Source organism: Macrobrachium nipponense, chromosome 13, assembly GCF_015104395.2.
Source record: "Macrobrachium nipponense isolate FS-2020 chromosome 13, ASM1510439v2, whole genome shotgun sequence".
Classification (NCBI taxonomy): Eukaryota; Metazoa; Arthropoda; class Malacostraca; order Decapoda; family Palaemonidae; genus Macrobrachium; species Macrobrachium nipponense.
Genome location: NC_087206.1, coordinates 24,949,445 through 24,964,368, shown reverse-complemented (window position 1 = coordinate 24,964,368; position 14,924 = coordinate 24,949,445). Strand labels below are relative to the sequence as shown.

At 38.1% G+C, this 14,924-nt stretch overlaps 1 protein-coding gene across 1 annotated transcript in view; it reads right to left on the bottom strand.

The window, feature by feature from the left end:
- Nucleotides 1–1,746: 1,746 nt before the first annotated feature.
- Nucleotides 1,747–14,924, bottom strand: part of LOC135225692 (nucleolar protein 14-like) — a gene marked incomplete at its 5' end in the record, with an annotated part of 100,984 nt that continues 87,806 nt past the window's right edge. Inside the window, 4 exon segments of the mRNA XM_064265044.1 lie at nucleotides 1,747–1,928; nucleotides 3,943–4,098; nucleotides 6,304–6,636; nucleotides 7,053–7,219. Coding sequence (XP_064121114.1) covers nucleotides 1,835–1,928; nucleotides 3,943–4,098; nucleotides 6,304–6,636; nucleotides 7,053–7,219 — 750 coding nt within the window.

The following is a 14,924-nucleotide window of genomic DNA, read 5'->3' as shown; positions in this document are numbered from 1 at the left end:
CTATTGTTAAGACCGCCGAGGGTTTGTTCGCGTATGTGTAATAATAAAACATTATTTCAGATTACAGTATCTGTAAAAAAAACCCATGACCTGAGGTCATGGCATTAGGGGGGTCCTACGTGACCAAAGCAGATCTAGATTACGCTATGCGCTGTCTGCAGTAGCCTGATTTAGCTCTGTACATTATCAGCATTTTATATTAATGATAACTTTGCACAACAACTTCCATGGGAAGCGGTTGACTGTTAACCTACGCCGGAAACTTGTAACTTCCGAGCCGGCGGACTACGTATGTTATTTATAGAATCGCTGAGATAGCTAATGTTCCGCTATCGACGTGATGCTTTAGAATGGCAGTTCCGTGCCAACCTTCAAACATATCGGTCTCCCGACCGAGCTGCATCTCCTAGTATGGAGTTACAGAATAAAGTTGTTATATCTGTTCAACTTATCTGTTTGAATCCTCTCCTTTAGTTAAGAAGAACCACTCTACTAAGATATCCCAAGGAGATGGGAGGAACCAGAAATACTTACGAATGACAGTCGTAAGGAGAAAACAAAAAAAAGTCTTTCGCAAAGCGAAGGGACTTAGATATGGACAACTGACCCAGTAGTCTGCCAAACTCCTTATCTTCAGTTCATCAGAGATGATTATCTCTTGAATATACAGTTTTTCTCAAATATTCTTTACACAGTTACGGGTGGGGGTGGAGAAGGGACCTCCAAGAAATGCGACAACAAACCCTCCAAGGAGGGTGAACACCGTAGCCCAACAGAACACAGGCAGAAAAATCGGCTTGGAAGGAGAGCAAAGCGTAAGTGTCAACTCCCTAAGGCATGTTAGGAAAAGACTGGTGCGTCACAAGGTTGAATGTGCAGTCTCTGACCACCTTTCACCCTCGTATGTGCACTTGGAAAATATCTTATTGTTAAGACTGAAGGTTTGTTAGCTATGAAAAATACAAATTGATTTAAAAATTTGTCATTTTATCAACTGGGAGAGTGCTAGCTGTTAATGTTTAACTCATATTTAACTTCTGGAAGTCTTGTAAGTTCAACTATATGATAAGGGATGCATTTGATTCAGATTATTGAAATTCCAAGAAGAAAGGCTCTATCTTGGATTATCCAGGTTGATGAAGGGTAAGGTTTATGTTTATTAATGTTTTTGACTTACTGAAATCTAAAAATTTTCCAATAACCCCCTTCTCCAATATTTTTAACTTGCCTGATATTGGCATCACCTTAAATTTCAACAGCTTTACACATGAATCTTTCCGGAAACTATATAGATTAAATTTCTTTAGCAGTGTCCATTTTGCCCAGAGCAATATTGCATTTCGTTTATTTCAAATTGCATTTTCCATCCACTCCCTCTTAACTTGCAGTAGCTGAAATCAGTAGTTGGCTGTAATTTGGAATCTGGAATGGTATTTATATGGAATATTTTGCAATATACTATAGTACAGCATCAAACATAGATATGCCAAGCATACCATCAATGATGCTACAGCAAAAGCTGACTCATAGACCTCGTCAGTAAGTTTCTAATTCCCTAAAGGATAAGAATTGAGTGGGAAAAAATGGCCTTGGTTACCTCTGATGGTAGGTTTTGTGGATAACATTTTACTACCTCAATTAGGGAAGTTTTGTACTCTAGTTATATAGTTTTCTTTCAACTTTTGCAAACAGGACACAACTCTTCAAGTGTCAGGTAAATATCAACAAAAGGTTGAAATACGATGGGAGAAGTAAAATTTTCATTATTATATATAAAATAAATTGATAATAAGATAATTTTAGACAATATAAAACTACCCTAAACATTAAGAATTTAAAACTTTTTCAACTTCAATTTCTTGTGATCGCTCTCTTGACTCTGAAGTCCAGCCATGATCTGGTTGACCTTCCTCTTTCGTTCAGCATCACTAAAAAGAGAAGAAAATTTAAACTTTCTGGAATATCTGGCATTCATACACTCTGACCTGTTCAAATTTAAATCTCATGCCACAGAAGGGATGAAAATAATTGTGGCAATATTTTTTTTTTAAATAAATTATTTGGGTGACTTACAAAAAATCAAATTTACAATACAAAACAAAAATAAAAAATTTTAAATAATATGTTTTGTTCCTACAAGGTTACAAACACTATGCCTTTCACATGTAGACTATCCTGTGCATGCACTGTACCAGCCATGTACTGACTAAACAAGGGTGGTATCCAAATGTTTCTTGTTCTCAGTCCTGTGTGTGCTGGCTATTTCCTTTATATGATTCTTGTGATTTATCAATCATAAGTGCTTACTTGTGTGACTTTGTCCCTGAAAGTTCTAGTATTGGTTTTGCTTTTAAGCGCTTTTGTTTGTTCTTTTCTCAATGGAGAACAGACAAAGACCAAATGCATCTTAAGTCAAGGTTACCTTGTAATAATTTTTGGCTGAAATATAGCAGCTTCTAAGAAGGGTTCGTCAGCAGCTGTGTCATGTTTTAATAATACTAATATTAACTTTTCAGTTGTCCATGAGGTACTCATGATCTTCTGAGGTAGTTATGCGAGGTTACAATGGTCTTGGCTTTATGGATCACTGCATTGGAAAAGGATTTTCTGTTGCAGTAGTCTTTCCTAGTAAACTTCCTTCAGTGGGTGTGATTTAGTCTGCGGTTCCTTTACCTTGACCTTGCTCTCTTTTCCTATTGCAGGCAGGCAATGATATAACAAAGTCCAGTCCTTGTCCTTGTGTAGTAAATCTTGGTAGGTTTCATCCATGTACTCTCCTCCTCGCGGGAGGTCAGGAGTGCACAGTCTCGGTGACATCTCAGGCTCACATCGAGTTAAGGCTGTTCAGTTTGTTTGTCTGGCGCATAAGGCATCCTCCATCTCACCACAACTCTTCTGAGTTGCTCAGAGAAGAGTTTGCTAGACCTACTCACCAAGGAGTTTGTGTGGCCCATTTGCTTATTGCGTATCCAGTCTGCAGATTGAGTTTTACCACTGGCAACAGAGTTATTTTGCTCTCATGATCTTTGGGTTGACAGGTAAGCAGAGTACCTCATCTCACCACAACTCCACAGGATCGCACAGAGAGGGGTTTGAATGACCCGCTCAGCGTCGGGTTTCCATAGCCTGCTTAATAGTTGGGTACCCTGTCTACCCATTAGTTTTGCGGTGGTAGCGAGGAAGGTTCTCCTTTGTGGTGGACAGGGGGGTTCATGGAGAGTGCCCAGGACTGTTCCTCTCCTTTCTCAGTTTCACCAAGCACCATACTAGGGGGTGGTGGTGCTTCAAGTTGAAACAGGGTTCTGACAGTGGCTAAACCACAACTGGCACCTGTAATGAGGGACTTGTCTGGGTCAGTATGGAATCTGGTATGTCCTGGGAAGCAGTGGTCTGTCAGGTGTTGTCCTTTGGTTGAGGGAGGAGCAGCTTGGGCCTTCAAGGATCAGACTGGATCAAATGCTCCTGTTTTAACAATGTCTTGCAGACTGTGTAGGAGCAATGTTTGTACTTTCTTCTCATCATGAATATGTTAGGGTGGCAGACAACTACTTTGTGCATGCCCTTGGCCACAAATATAAAGCTGACCTTAAGGTATCCAGACTTCCATACTCTTTGTACATACATTGCAAAGAAGGAAAAGTTAAGGCAATGATCCTTTTTTAAAGATACTTTCCCACTTACCCCTTTTCTCTACCTGTAAACCACTTGGTTAAATACCTTGTAACCAAGCTTTTACCCTATTTCCAGTTTGCACTGAAAGATATTCCTAAATAAAAGGAGATGGTTTGTACTGTAGGGAAAAGTTATTGTATACTTGAAAATAAACAACACTGACAGTACATACCTCAAGCTCATAATTAGAATGTTCCCACAGTTTTGAAGGACAAGCAGTAATGCAATAATTTTAAGATATGGAAAAGGATGAAGGTTTTGATAACTTACCTTTGCAAAGTTTCCATGAGTTGTTGCCTGGCTAAGAATGCTGTGTCCCTTTGGATTTCTCGCTTTGCACCCTTTCGCTCTCTCTTCAACTTCTGTAAGAGTTTCTGTTTTTCCTGGAAGTCTTTGGTACCAACAGATTTCTTCATGCCTTCAATTCTGTTGGGGAGATAATAGGTTAAAATAATTACAATTGTCAATGATGCCAAATATCCAACTTTTAACTTACTGTGGTCATAAGAGGTCCAACAAATGATGCTGAAATCCAACAACCTGTTGGATTCACCTGTTATACGCACTGCACTAATAATTACATTAGTAAATATTACACTACACTAATACTGTTATACACACTGCAATAATAATTACATTAGTAAATATCACACTACATTAATAAAGTACTAAATGTTACACCCTGCTAATAAAGTAATAAATGATTGGATTAAAAGTATCCCCTCCCCTTACTTTGGAAGACTTTCAAAAGTACATCAAAATTATTATGACCAAAAATTTCACTCTGCATGAAATGCTAAAATCTGGAGTACCACCAATAATTAAAAATTAATTTCTGACTTAAGAAAAACTGGAATGATTTTCTGAAAGTTAAATTAAAATCAATTCTACACCCTGAAAGAATGACTTCATGTGAACACATCAAATTTTAGTAATATAATTGCAAAACTAATGAGTAGGTCACTGAAGTGCTCCCATTAAGGTGGTTTTCCTTCTTAACTACTGGTCAAATACTCCTATGAGTGAAATCATTTGTATAAATAGTCAAAAGCATCTGCTATTTTATTATACTTTATATAATTAATATATTATTATAATAATTATATATATATATATATATATAATATATATATATATATATATATATAGATATATATATATGTATATATATATTATATATCTATTATAAAAAATAGAACTATAAGAAGTTCTGGAAAAGCTAGAGGAGCTCAACAGGTCAGGTACAAAGGAACGTAGAAATAATATTTTGAAAATATCAAACATTTACAGAATATCAATCTTAACAAAAGAGCAAAGACGATCTGGATCAGTCTGGTGTCATGGAAGATACGAAGGATATAGATTGCATACCAATGATGACATGAAAACAATGATGGTCTGACATAGCATCTTTAAAAATGAAATTGAAAGGGATATGGTCAAGATGGGGAGAGTAAACGAGTCAGTGATGGAGATACAATCTATAAAGGTAAAGAAAGCTACTAGTAAAATATAGAATAGGAAGGCACCACATCCATCAGAGATACAAATTGAAATGTTAAAGGTAATTGGTATAATTGGGAAAAATGGATATTGGAACTTGAAAGGGCAAACTGGAATGAAGTAATATCATAAGTTTGTGAAGAAAGTACAAATGTTAATAGAGTTTAAACAGATGGAAAATATTATGGAGTGTGGTAATTACAGAAAAATCAAACTACCCAACAATTGTTCTACAAGTTTTTGAGATTATACTAGTAACTGAATTAACCGCAGTATAGTTCCATTGGAGGAAGAGGTACAGTTGATGATGTCTTTATAGTAAGACAGTTACAAGGATAAGAGGCTGGAATGTAAACAAAAGTTCTCCTGTGCATTTCTAAACCAATAGAAAGCATTTGGTAGAATACCAAGGGAGATAGAGTTTTGTTTTAAGAAAGAGGAAAGTGCCAGAAAAGTTTAGAAAGAGGAAAGTGCCAGAAAAGTTTATCATGTTTGTTGAAGATATTTAGAACAAGCACAGCAATGATAACAGCTTTTACCGAAACCAATATGTTTGAAGTCAAGCATCAGCACATAGCCCATTGGTGTTTGTACGGGTTATAAATGTATCAGTGAAGGGATTAGGAATGAAACTCTATGGGAATTGTTATATGCAAATAAACTGGCGATTACTGCAGAGACTAAGAAGAATTGTAAATAAGTTTAAGAAATAAATGTCAGTAAAATTAAGGTTATGGTGTCTAGCAAACAGGAAGGGGATGTTATGTACATATACAAGACAGAGGAGGCCTACATGTAAAATGCATAGAGAATTTCACATATTTAGGCTCGAAGCCAGGAGGGAGGTGTGAAACTTAGGTTAGACTATGACAAGAACGTAAACATTCCAAAGCCATCTTGTGGGAATCAGGTGATTACAGAGACAGTCCTAGTAGATTAGTCGGGCATTAGTTCTTTTTTAAACTGAATGCCAATCGCACTTAATGCCAAAACGATATAAGCTAACTTTGACAGCGAGTAAGATTTATTCCTAACAACTTTTTTGGGTTTTCTGCCTACTACATATGCCTGCATTAAACTAGAGCAGATGTCTCCAGAAATCACAAGTCATTCTAAAAATATACTTACACTCTTTCAATTACTGGTTCATACATCTTTAGGGACTTGGGTTTCTTTGCTTCCTTGACTAATGCCCGTTTCGGTCCCGGCAAACAGTCAATGGCACTCTTTAGTCTGGTAATCATCTCCTTTAGTGAATTCGGGTAATGATCTAAACAGATGGCTTCAAGGATTTTGGCAGTTGGCTCCATCACAGCCTTGACTGATGGAAGCTTTGACCAACAATCACATAGACAATGGAGAAGTTTCACTGTTTTACTCAAGATGTTTACCTTGAAATTATCAGTTATTTCCTTTCCCTTGTCATTTAAAGAAGCAAGAGACAACTTTGGCAATTTTTCCCTGTAAAACAGAAAGGTTTTTCATTAGATTCAGAAATGTAAGGCACAAAGGAGTGGCTGCTTCAAACAACTGAAAGTAAGGATTAAACGAAGTGTTGTCATTATAATAACTGGTAACTCTTATACTTGGAAAAATCAAAGAATGATGATGCAAAGAAAGTAAATTCATGACAGTTGTTTACTTAAAATATGTAATACAATATATAATACTGATGAACATTAAAAAGGGAAGATATGTGCCCTGAGCAGTGACATTGTCCACTAAGAGCATGCAAATGCACCTAATAAAACCTTAAAAGGACAAGCACAGCTACAGTGACAATTAACAAAATAGATATTGGTTTAGATAAAACACAAAACACACCTTATTAAAAAATTGTAGAAGAAATATGCAGCACTGAGCAAATTATAACTTACTCTTCAATGTTGTTTTCTAATAGTAACAAAGACGATGCAGCACCAAAGCGTTTAAAAGGCGGATTTATTGGAAGTTTCACTTTTTTCTTTGCCTCTACTGACAATGACAGTAGTCCATTCAGGGCATTTGGCAATTCCGGTACAAATCTCTTGGACATACTTAAATACTGGAATGAATAAAATCCCTAGTTAAAAGTTACCTATTAAGCACATCATACAATTTACAGTCTATGTATATGCTCAACAATGTATGCAACAAAAGCTATGAAGCAATGTTTCTACAATAAAACATATTTCTTCATACAAACTCTAGCCATAATTAGCCTTATTCCATGCAAAATGGACCCACGTGGCATTCCTAACACTCAGTTCACTGTCTGCCGACTAACACCTATCATAATACGTAATGACTCACTCCAACAAGCAGAATCAACAGGAAATAACACTGTGCCTCAATAGGAGATACCTTTTATCATAAATTAACAAAGTTTGGTTGAAAAAGTACACATAATACTTCATTGTATAAGAATGAGATGCGACTTCTCCAGTTCCGAACATCACTTCTGCCTGGGCGTTATGCATTTTATTCAGCCTCGGCTATAACCTCCAGCTTTAATTTACTAGTATTCTTCTTGAGATCTACATTGCATGAGGGATGAACAAAAATGTATTTTATTTTTACTTATGGAAGCCACCATTGAGAATCGTCAGTTTAAACAGTTTGACAATTTTAACAGAGCTCTTAATAAACGCTCAATACTTACAATAAATGACATCAGCAATCAGCTGTTTCTCAATTCAGTTGTTTATGTCAATTCATGTTTATAATAATCGCTTTGTCCAGAATTATAAGAACCTGAATTTTTTAGTGGAGGATGGAGGAGTATCATTAGTATTACAGTCAAAGAGAGAGAGAGAGAGAGAGAGAGAGAGAGAGAGAGAGAGAGAGAGAGAGAGAGAGAGAGAGAGAGAGAGAGAGAGAGAGAGAGAGAGAGTAACTACTGCCCCAGTTAGGTTGTTACACTGATAGATATCCACTTGCAGAAGTCGAATAATAGTTGTATTAAGAATAGTAATGATAATTTTAATAAAACTTATTGTACTGTAATCATATTGCATGTATTATCATTTTACTATACTAGTAGTATATGAACAGAGTGATGATGCCCCATTTGCATCCTGGTTCTGTTTACTGCCATAAAATAATCAGCTGATTGCATTTTACTAATATCATCACTGTCTTTGGTTGCCAATTGGAACTTAATTCAGAGATACATTCCTTTCGTAAATTATCTAAGCTGGGTTTAACAAAGCCGATTCTATATCATGTTTTTCATACATACGTAGCCTAAAAAGGTAGCCATTGTTTGTTTACATTTCATCGCCATTCTCAAACAATTATTGTTCATATGACTTAATTGTTCTAAACAGTTACAAACAGCTTTATGTGCTGCCTCACTTGATGCTCGCTGCATTTTGTTATAAAAGCATGGGGGAACGTGAAAACAGAAAGTGTCACAAAATCACTTAATAAATGCCATGGATGGTACCGAAGATGATTTGTATGATATAGACGACGAAGCCAAAATCGACTCACCACAGACTGGAATCCTTATGATGGTGGCACATGTGATCAGTCTTGTGATATGTATGACAAACTTTTAATGAAAAATTAATACTATGTTTTCCTAAATGTTATTGCTACCGTAATTACACTACCATTGAAATTTCTAAAAAGTTACCAAAAGTAAAGGTTGCTGAAAGGTTGCTATGAGCGCAACCATAACTCAGTGTTTACATCTTCTCAGCTGGGATTGCATAGATAAAAGTGTTTCATTGATTTAGAATTATTCTTCAAAAAGGCTATTTGTTATGAAGATATGCCACTAATATATTAGGTAAAAATGGTTTTATTACCTTTATTATCAGTTTATTTCATAAAGTCAATCTTCATGTATGTTGGTGGTTAGGCTATAGCATCAAGGACAAGGAGGCCAGCCTACCAATACACATCTTAGAATTCAAGGTTTGATTTTTAGAATTGTAATATACGACAACCCCAATTTTCAGGGGTGAATTTTAGGATTTCAAAGGTTGTCTTATAAGCGGAAATATATGGTCACTAAAAATCTGTCATTTGTTCATACACAGAACAAAATGTCTTAACAATAGAATAGACTCATAATTGGAGGGAGGTGAGAATCTTGAACCAACTGGAGGTATGGCACATCCGATCATTCGTCTTAGAAATGAGATTGCTAAAGAGGAGGACTTAAGCCTTTGAGATGTTAGATATGTGGATATCTAACACTCAGTCCACTCGGTTCACATCAAATGCAATATGACCAGATTCACTGCATTCATGGAAGTCCAAAAGAACTTCAGCGTTCTCCGGATTCGCGGACTCACTCATTCACGAATCTCTCTCTGGAACATTTCCCTCCATTATTCGCAGAAAATTTGCCTATTTGCAGTATTTTTCTATTAAAAATATCCATAAATTCCTCTTTTTTGTCAATTTCATCATAAAATGGACTTTTTGTGATAAAACTATTAAAAAAAACAGGTATAAATATTTTTAGTGAGCTTTTCTTGAGTTTTAACAAACAAAATAGGAGGTTTTAAGCATTTTATAGGGTTTCCAATTATTCGCGGGTTCTAACTATTCACGGGGGGGTCTGGTACACACCCCCTGTGAATACGGGGGGACCACTGTATATCTGTTCAGGCAACAAACCATGTCGGCCACATGAAAAGGCTTTGTCACCACTCCTCACTCCACTTGCTGGAAAAAAAGTTTAAGCTACTGAGAAGCAGATTTGCATGTTACATGGAACATGAAAAGTGTTGTTACAGTATGGCTGCAATGCTCAGCTGCATCAAGCCAGCTCCATCGTATAATGAGTCTATTCTTCCACACAATCATCTTAGGCAAGATACAAGCGGCCCCAATAGGGCACTGGATGAGTCACACTTGTTGAACAGCCACCACTAGTCCCAAGGAAAACGTGTCCAAGGATCTGTGGGCAGCATTCTTCTTACAGAAGAAAGTGAAAGTGGTTTGATGCAGTCATGAACCAGCATTCAAATCCTATGAATAGGTACGTACTTTGAAATGCCATGGAAGAATGTATTCCTCTGGTGTCATGCACTTTTGCATGCACCCAATCGGTGGGAGAACTTGATGATTAGGAGTTGGCTTTTCTAATCATGTTGTGTAAAAAACCAGAAGGGTGTTCTAGGACACCTCTCTCTTGGTCTGGCCTATGCTAACATGGAGTCTGCAACACTTAACTCTAGGAGATGAGATGTCCACATAACGATGAAGTGCTTGATGGGACCATGAAGCTTTCCAACCATTCCAAGGAAGCCAATATCACAAGGAAAACTGCTTCCAAAGTCAGTTTCCTGGGAGACAATTGACATATGTGGTTGAAGGAGGTTGAGAGAGAATACTCAATACCATAGTAAGGTCTCGTACTCAGTACCAGAGTAAGGTCCCAGGTAGGAGGTCTGAGTTTCCTAGGTGAACAAGACCGCTCCAAGTTCTTAAACCACACTGAGAATTCTGAGAGCGAAGCGAGATCTACATCCTTCAGACGAACTAATTTCAAGTAAGCCCTGTAGCTTCTCGCCAGTGTCAACAGAACGAATCTCCTCTGTTCTGAAAAACATTCAGAAGATCTTGTCTACTGAACAGGAACTATAGGTGGAGAGAAACCCCTTTGATGACACCAATCATAGCAGCAGACGGCTCATCTTGTATACGACTGATGAAGATCCTCTGAAGTAATAGCCTTACATCCAAGTCACTGTGTGATTGGTGGCACCTCTCCCCAAGAGACTGGAGAAGATGGTGCTTTGAATATTTTCCTAGCCTAATCTTTCCTTTTTGAACACACATGTACAATCTACCTGTTCATGTTCTCCGGTCCCAGTATACTCCCGCTTACACCTTTGAAGAACACCACCACAACAAGGCTTACGACCCAAAATCTCCCATCAGACAGAGAGCTCTCCCCTACCAAGCCTCACATGTGTCTCCTTCTGAACTTTAGTATTGTTTACATTCACTCGACGCTGCCGCCATCTTGTCTTCTATGACATCACATCCTTGACGTCACAACACAACTTAAATACATCAATAGACATCTTCTAAAATCAACCATATGCTTCCCATACATTGAACATCCACCATATTTTGACAATGCAAAAAATAACAAGAACAATCAAAATGAAATAACTCTGGCTAAACTGATATATAATCAGGTGCAAGGGAGGAATCTCTCTTGGCCACTCAGCTAGGGGTAACAAGGAGCCATTTGGGTTAACCTAAGACCTTGGAGCTTGACAAAGGGAGCTGCCCTTAATTCACACCTCTGAATTTGTTCCTGTACTTGGGAGCCTTCTCCAAAGGTTGGGATACTCCTCTCGAAGAGCTCCTGACCTCGGAGGCATGGAGTGTACAGGATAACCAAGTCCACATCAACATATTGGAGTTGAACGCAACCTTGTTGGGACTTCAGAAAATTCGGGGAAGGGAGGCGGGGCACTCCATCTTTCAACCTCCCAGTGAGTTCCAGAAGGCAGAGGGAGTCTTCTGCTCCACAGAACAAATCTTGGACCATGAACAGAAGACCTCTAGCTTCCTGTCGAAGTGAAGAGGTCTAACATGGGTCTTTTCCAAGTAGACAAAAGAGACAATAGGATAAACAAAGGGGATGTCCTATGACAAAATGCTCAGTGCTGATACGTTCTAAATATCCTACTGTCAACTTGTGCATTGTCTAAGTAAATACACTGTAGACAGGGGAGAAGCCTTTGAGCTGCCAAGGAAACATTCCCCGACAGAGATGTCCCATGAGGTAATCCCTTATGACATACGATCAATTTGCTGCTCATCGGAGAAGATGTCCTATGATGATAGGACACATCCCCCTTCAGGGCCCTGACCTCATCCTTGAATTGACTGTGATATGCAGCCTTGTAATATAGTGTGATGTTTCTCGGAGTGCTGGCATATGCATCCAGCTGTTCTTATGCAACCTTCTCTGAGATCACCGTCATATCCATTGCCGGTGAGGAGCAGCCTAACATGTTTGAGCTCTAAGTGAGTCACTTTCCAGGTAGAACAATGAGTAAGTGCACGTATTATGTATGTGGTTCCCACAGACTGCTTGTAAGTGTCGGGGTACTCCCCACGAGCGTTCAGGCAATAAACATGTTAGTCGCTTTTTGGTACATGATAGTATTGTACCTGTTTCCTTTCCCTTCCATGCTCACATCTGAGAAGGGAAGTCAGCTTTCAACACCATATTCAATAGTGAAATTCTGGTTGGAGTTCCTCTTCAAGGTACAATGTAGGCACGTGCTTCTTCGGTCCTGATGGCAATGAAGATGTCGTCAATATATCTGGCATGTATCCTTGGTTTTGGTTCAGAACTGACTATTCTTTCCTCAACATGTGCCATGTACATATTAGCAAATAGGATGCCAAGGGGGGATCCCATGGTGACAACAACTACCTGTCATTAGAGGTCACCCCTATGCAGATTTGGAGAAGACATCGTAGGGCATATTCAGGTATGTCCAGGGGTGTGGCACCTGAGTGATAGACCCTTCTGAGAGTAATAGCAATGGTTTCGTCCACTAGTATGTTTGTAAAAAGGCTTTCTCCATAGGGCTTGTGGATGTAGCATTCAAAATGCCGATGAACTCTACCATGGAAACCACTGAGTACCCACATGGAAACCACTGAGTACCCTTAGGGATGTAAAGGGTGATGAGGTTATATTCAGAGTCTTCATTATTTCAAAAGTTAGAGTTAACTTGGGCAATTATAGGTTGCAACGGGTTGCCAGCCTTACAGGTCTTGACGGTGCTGTAGCAATATTCTGGCTCATAGTCTCTGATGATCGTAGATAGTTTCATAGTAAACCAGGACAAAGTATCAGAAACAAAAAATTAAGATCATTAGCAACTCCAACGGGAACACCAAGGTGCTATTAAATAATACTCTTCCTAAAGGTTAGCGAGCAAGGGAAGCACAAGTACGTATAACAATAAAAAAACATTAGAACAGAAGTAAATAATACCACAGAGAAACAGAGCATGCAGTTACTGCTACCATAAACAGAGCAAAAATGGCATTTGCTATAAATATGTAAAAAAGAAGAGCTCATTTTAAATATGTGCATAAAAAGAATACTGTATTCCCAGAAAATCCAAGCCTTAGAGTTTAATATCCATAAATAAAGACAACATACTTCCTGTATGGTTAACATAATTGGGGGTGGGGACAACAGCAAAATTTTTCTTAAATTAATTGAGTCTACAAATGAAAAAGTTGATACAGAAATAAGAATGAATATACAGCTGTATCTGCTGTGGACAGCAGATACAAAATTCACTGATAATATGTAACAATAATATCATCTGAAAATCCATTCATAGAGTTCAGTAACAAGAAAACATACTACATACAGTACTGAAAGTACTGGAGAATTATGAAAAATCTCTGTAAAAGGCAAGCCAGAGAAACAGTTACTTTATAACACCAACAAAAAACCACTGTCTAAAAGAGATATCTAATATAGTAGAAGCCACAATGCAAAACTTCCACTGCTCTCTAGGCCATGCACGGCATTCCGTGCAGGGATTAATTCATTATTTTACAAACATTAGAACGACACCTACTACAATTGATGTGCGGGTCAGTTGCTGAAGAAGCCAAAAAACGAGAACACAGGAAACCTGGGGTACCCGGGCACACACGTTGTTGAGGCCGAGAAGGAGCAGAAGCCATAATAAAAGCACACACACAAAAAACACAAGCGAAAACGGGCAATGAACCAGGTAAAGGCCGAGAGAGGTCAACCACGACTTTTGCCCTGGAGATTACGAAAAAGACTGAATGCTGTGGCGTGGGTGCATGGTCCTTGACCACTTTTCACCCGATATACGCGCGCGTTGCCAGGTCTCACAAGATTCCTTGCTTTCATCTGCAATTTAACCAGATCCAGCTAGGCGCTAGAAATTATCCTATTGTTAAGACCAAAGATTTGTTAGAGTATGAACAAACATATATTAAAAAGGAAAGAACTTAATAACACCAGCAAGGAAAAGCAAGTACTCACAGCAACACCAACTTAACACCAACTTAAAGAGAAGAATGAAAAGTAAAAACTCTCTAAACCATGATAAGACATTTTTGAAGGTAAAAATATACACATGAGTCTTCAGAATGAGCTGTGTAAAAAAAACAAAAAAACATAAGGGACTAAACATGAAGATAACTGGGGAAGAACCTGTAGATTTTGGGAAGCACAGCATATGTCCAAAACTGATGAAGGCAGAACTAGTACAATGGGGCCTTTCATGTCAGTGTCACAAAGTCTGTTTCACATAGTATAATGCTCATCAAGATTAATGAGTTCTGTTTAGCAAATATATGCTAACTAAGTTATGGAGTAACTTGTTATACACTTTCCTCCACTATGAACAGGGGATGCTTTTGGTTTTAGTTCTTATCTTTTATGGCAGTATGTCAGTTATAATTGTAATTTTACAAAGGAATATTAGAAAAAACATGTACAGTGGTACCTCGACATACGAAAGGCTCAACTTATGAAAAACTCGAGATACGAAAGCAAATACGAACAATTTTACAGCTCTACATACGAAAATTGGTCAAGTTACGAAAGGTTGTTGCTGTTAAATCCCAAGATTTGCCTGGACCACCAAAAACAATTTCAAAACTAGCACCCCACCGCCGCCAACTGAATAAACTCCCCACCATCCTCCCGCCCTCCCATTGGTTCCTGATGCTAGTCACCCCATAAGATCCTGCTTTCTATTGGTCAGCATCTACCC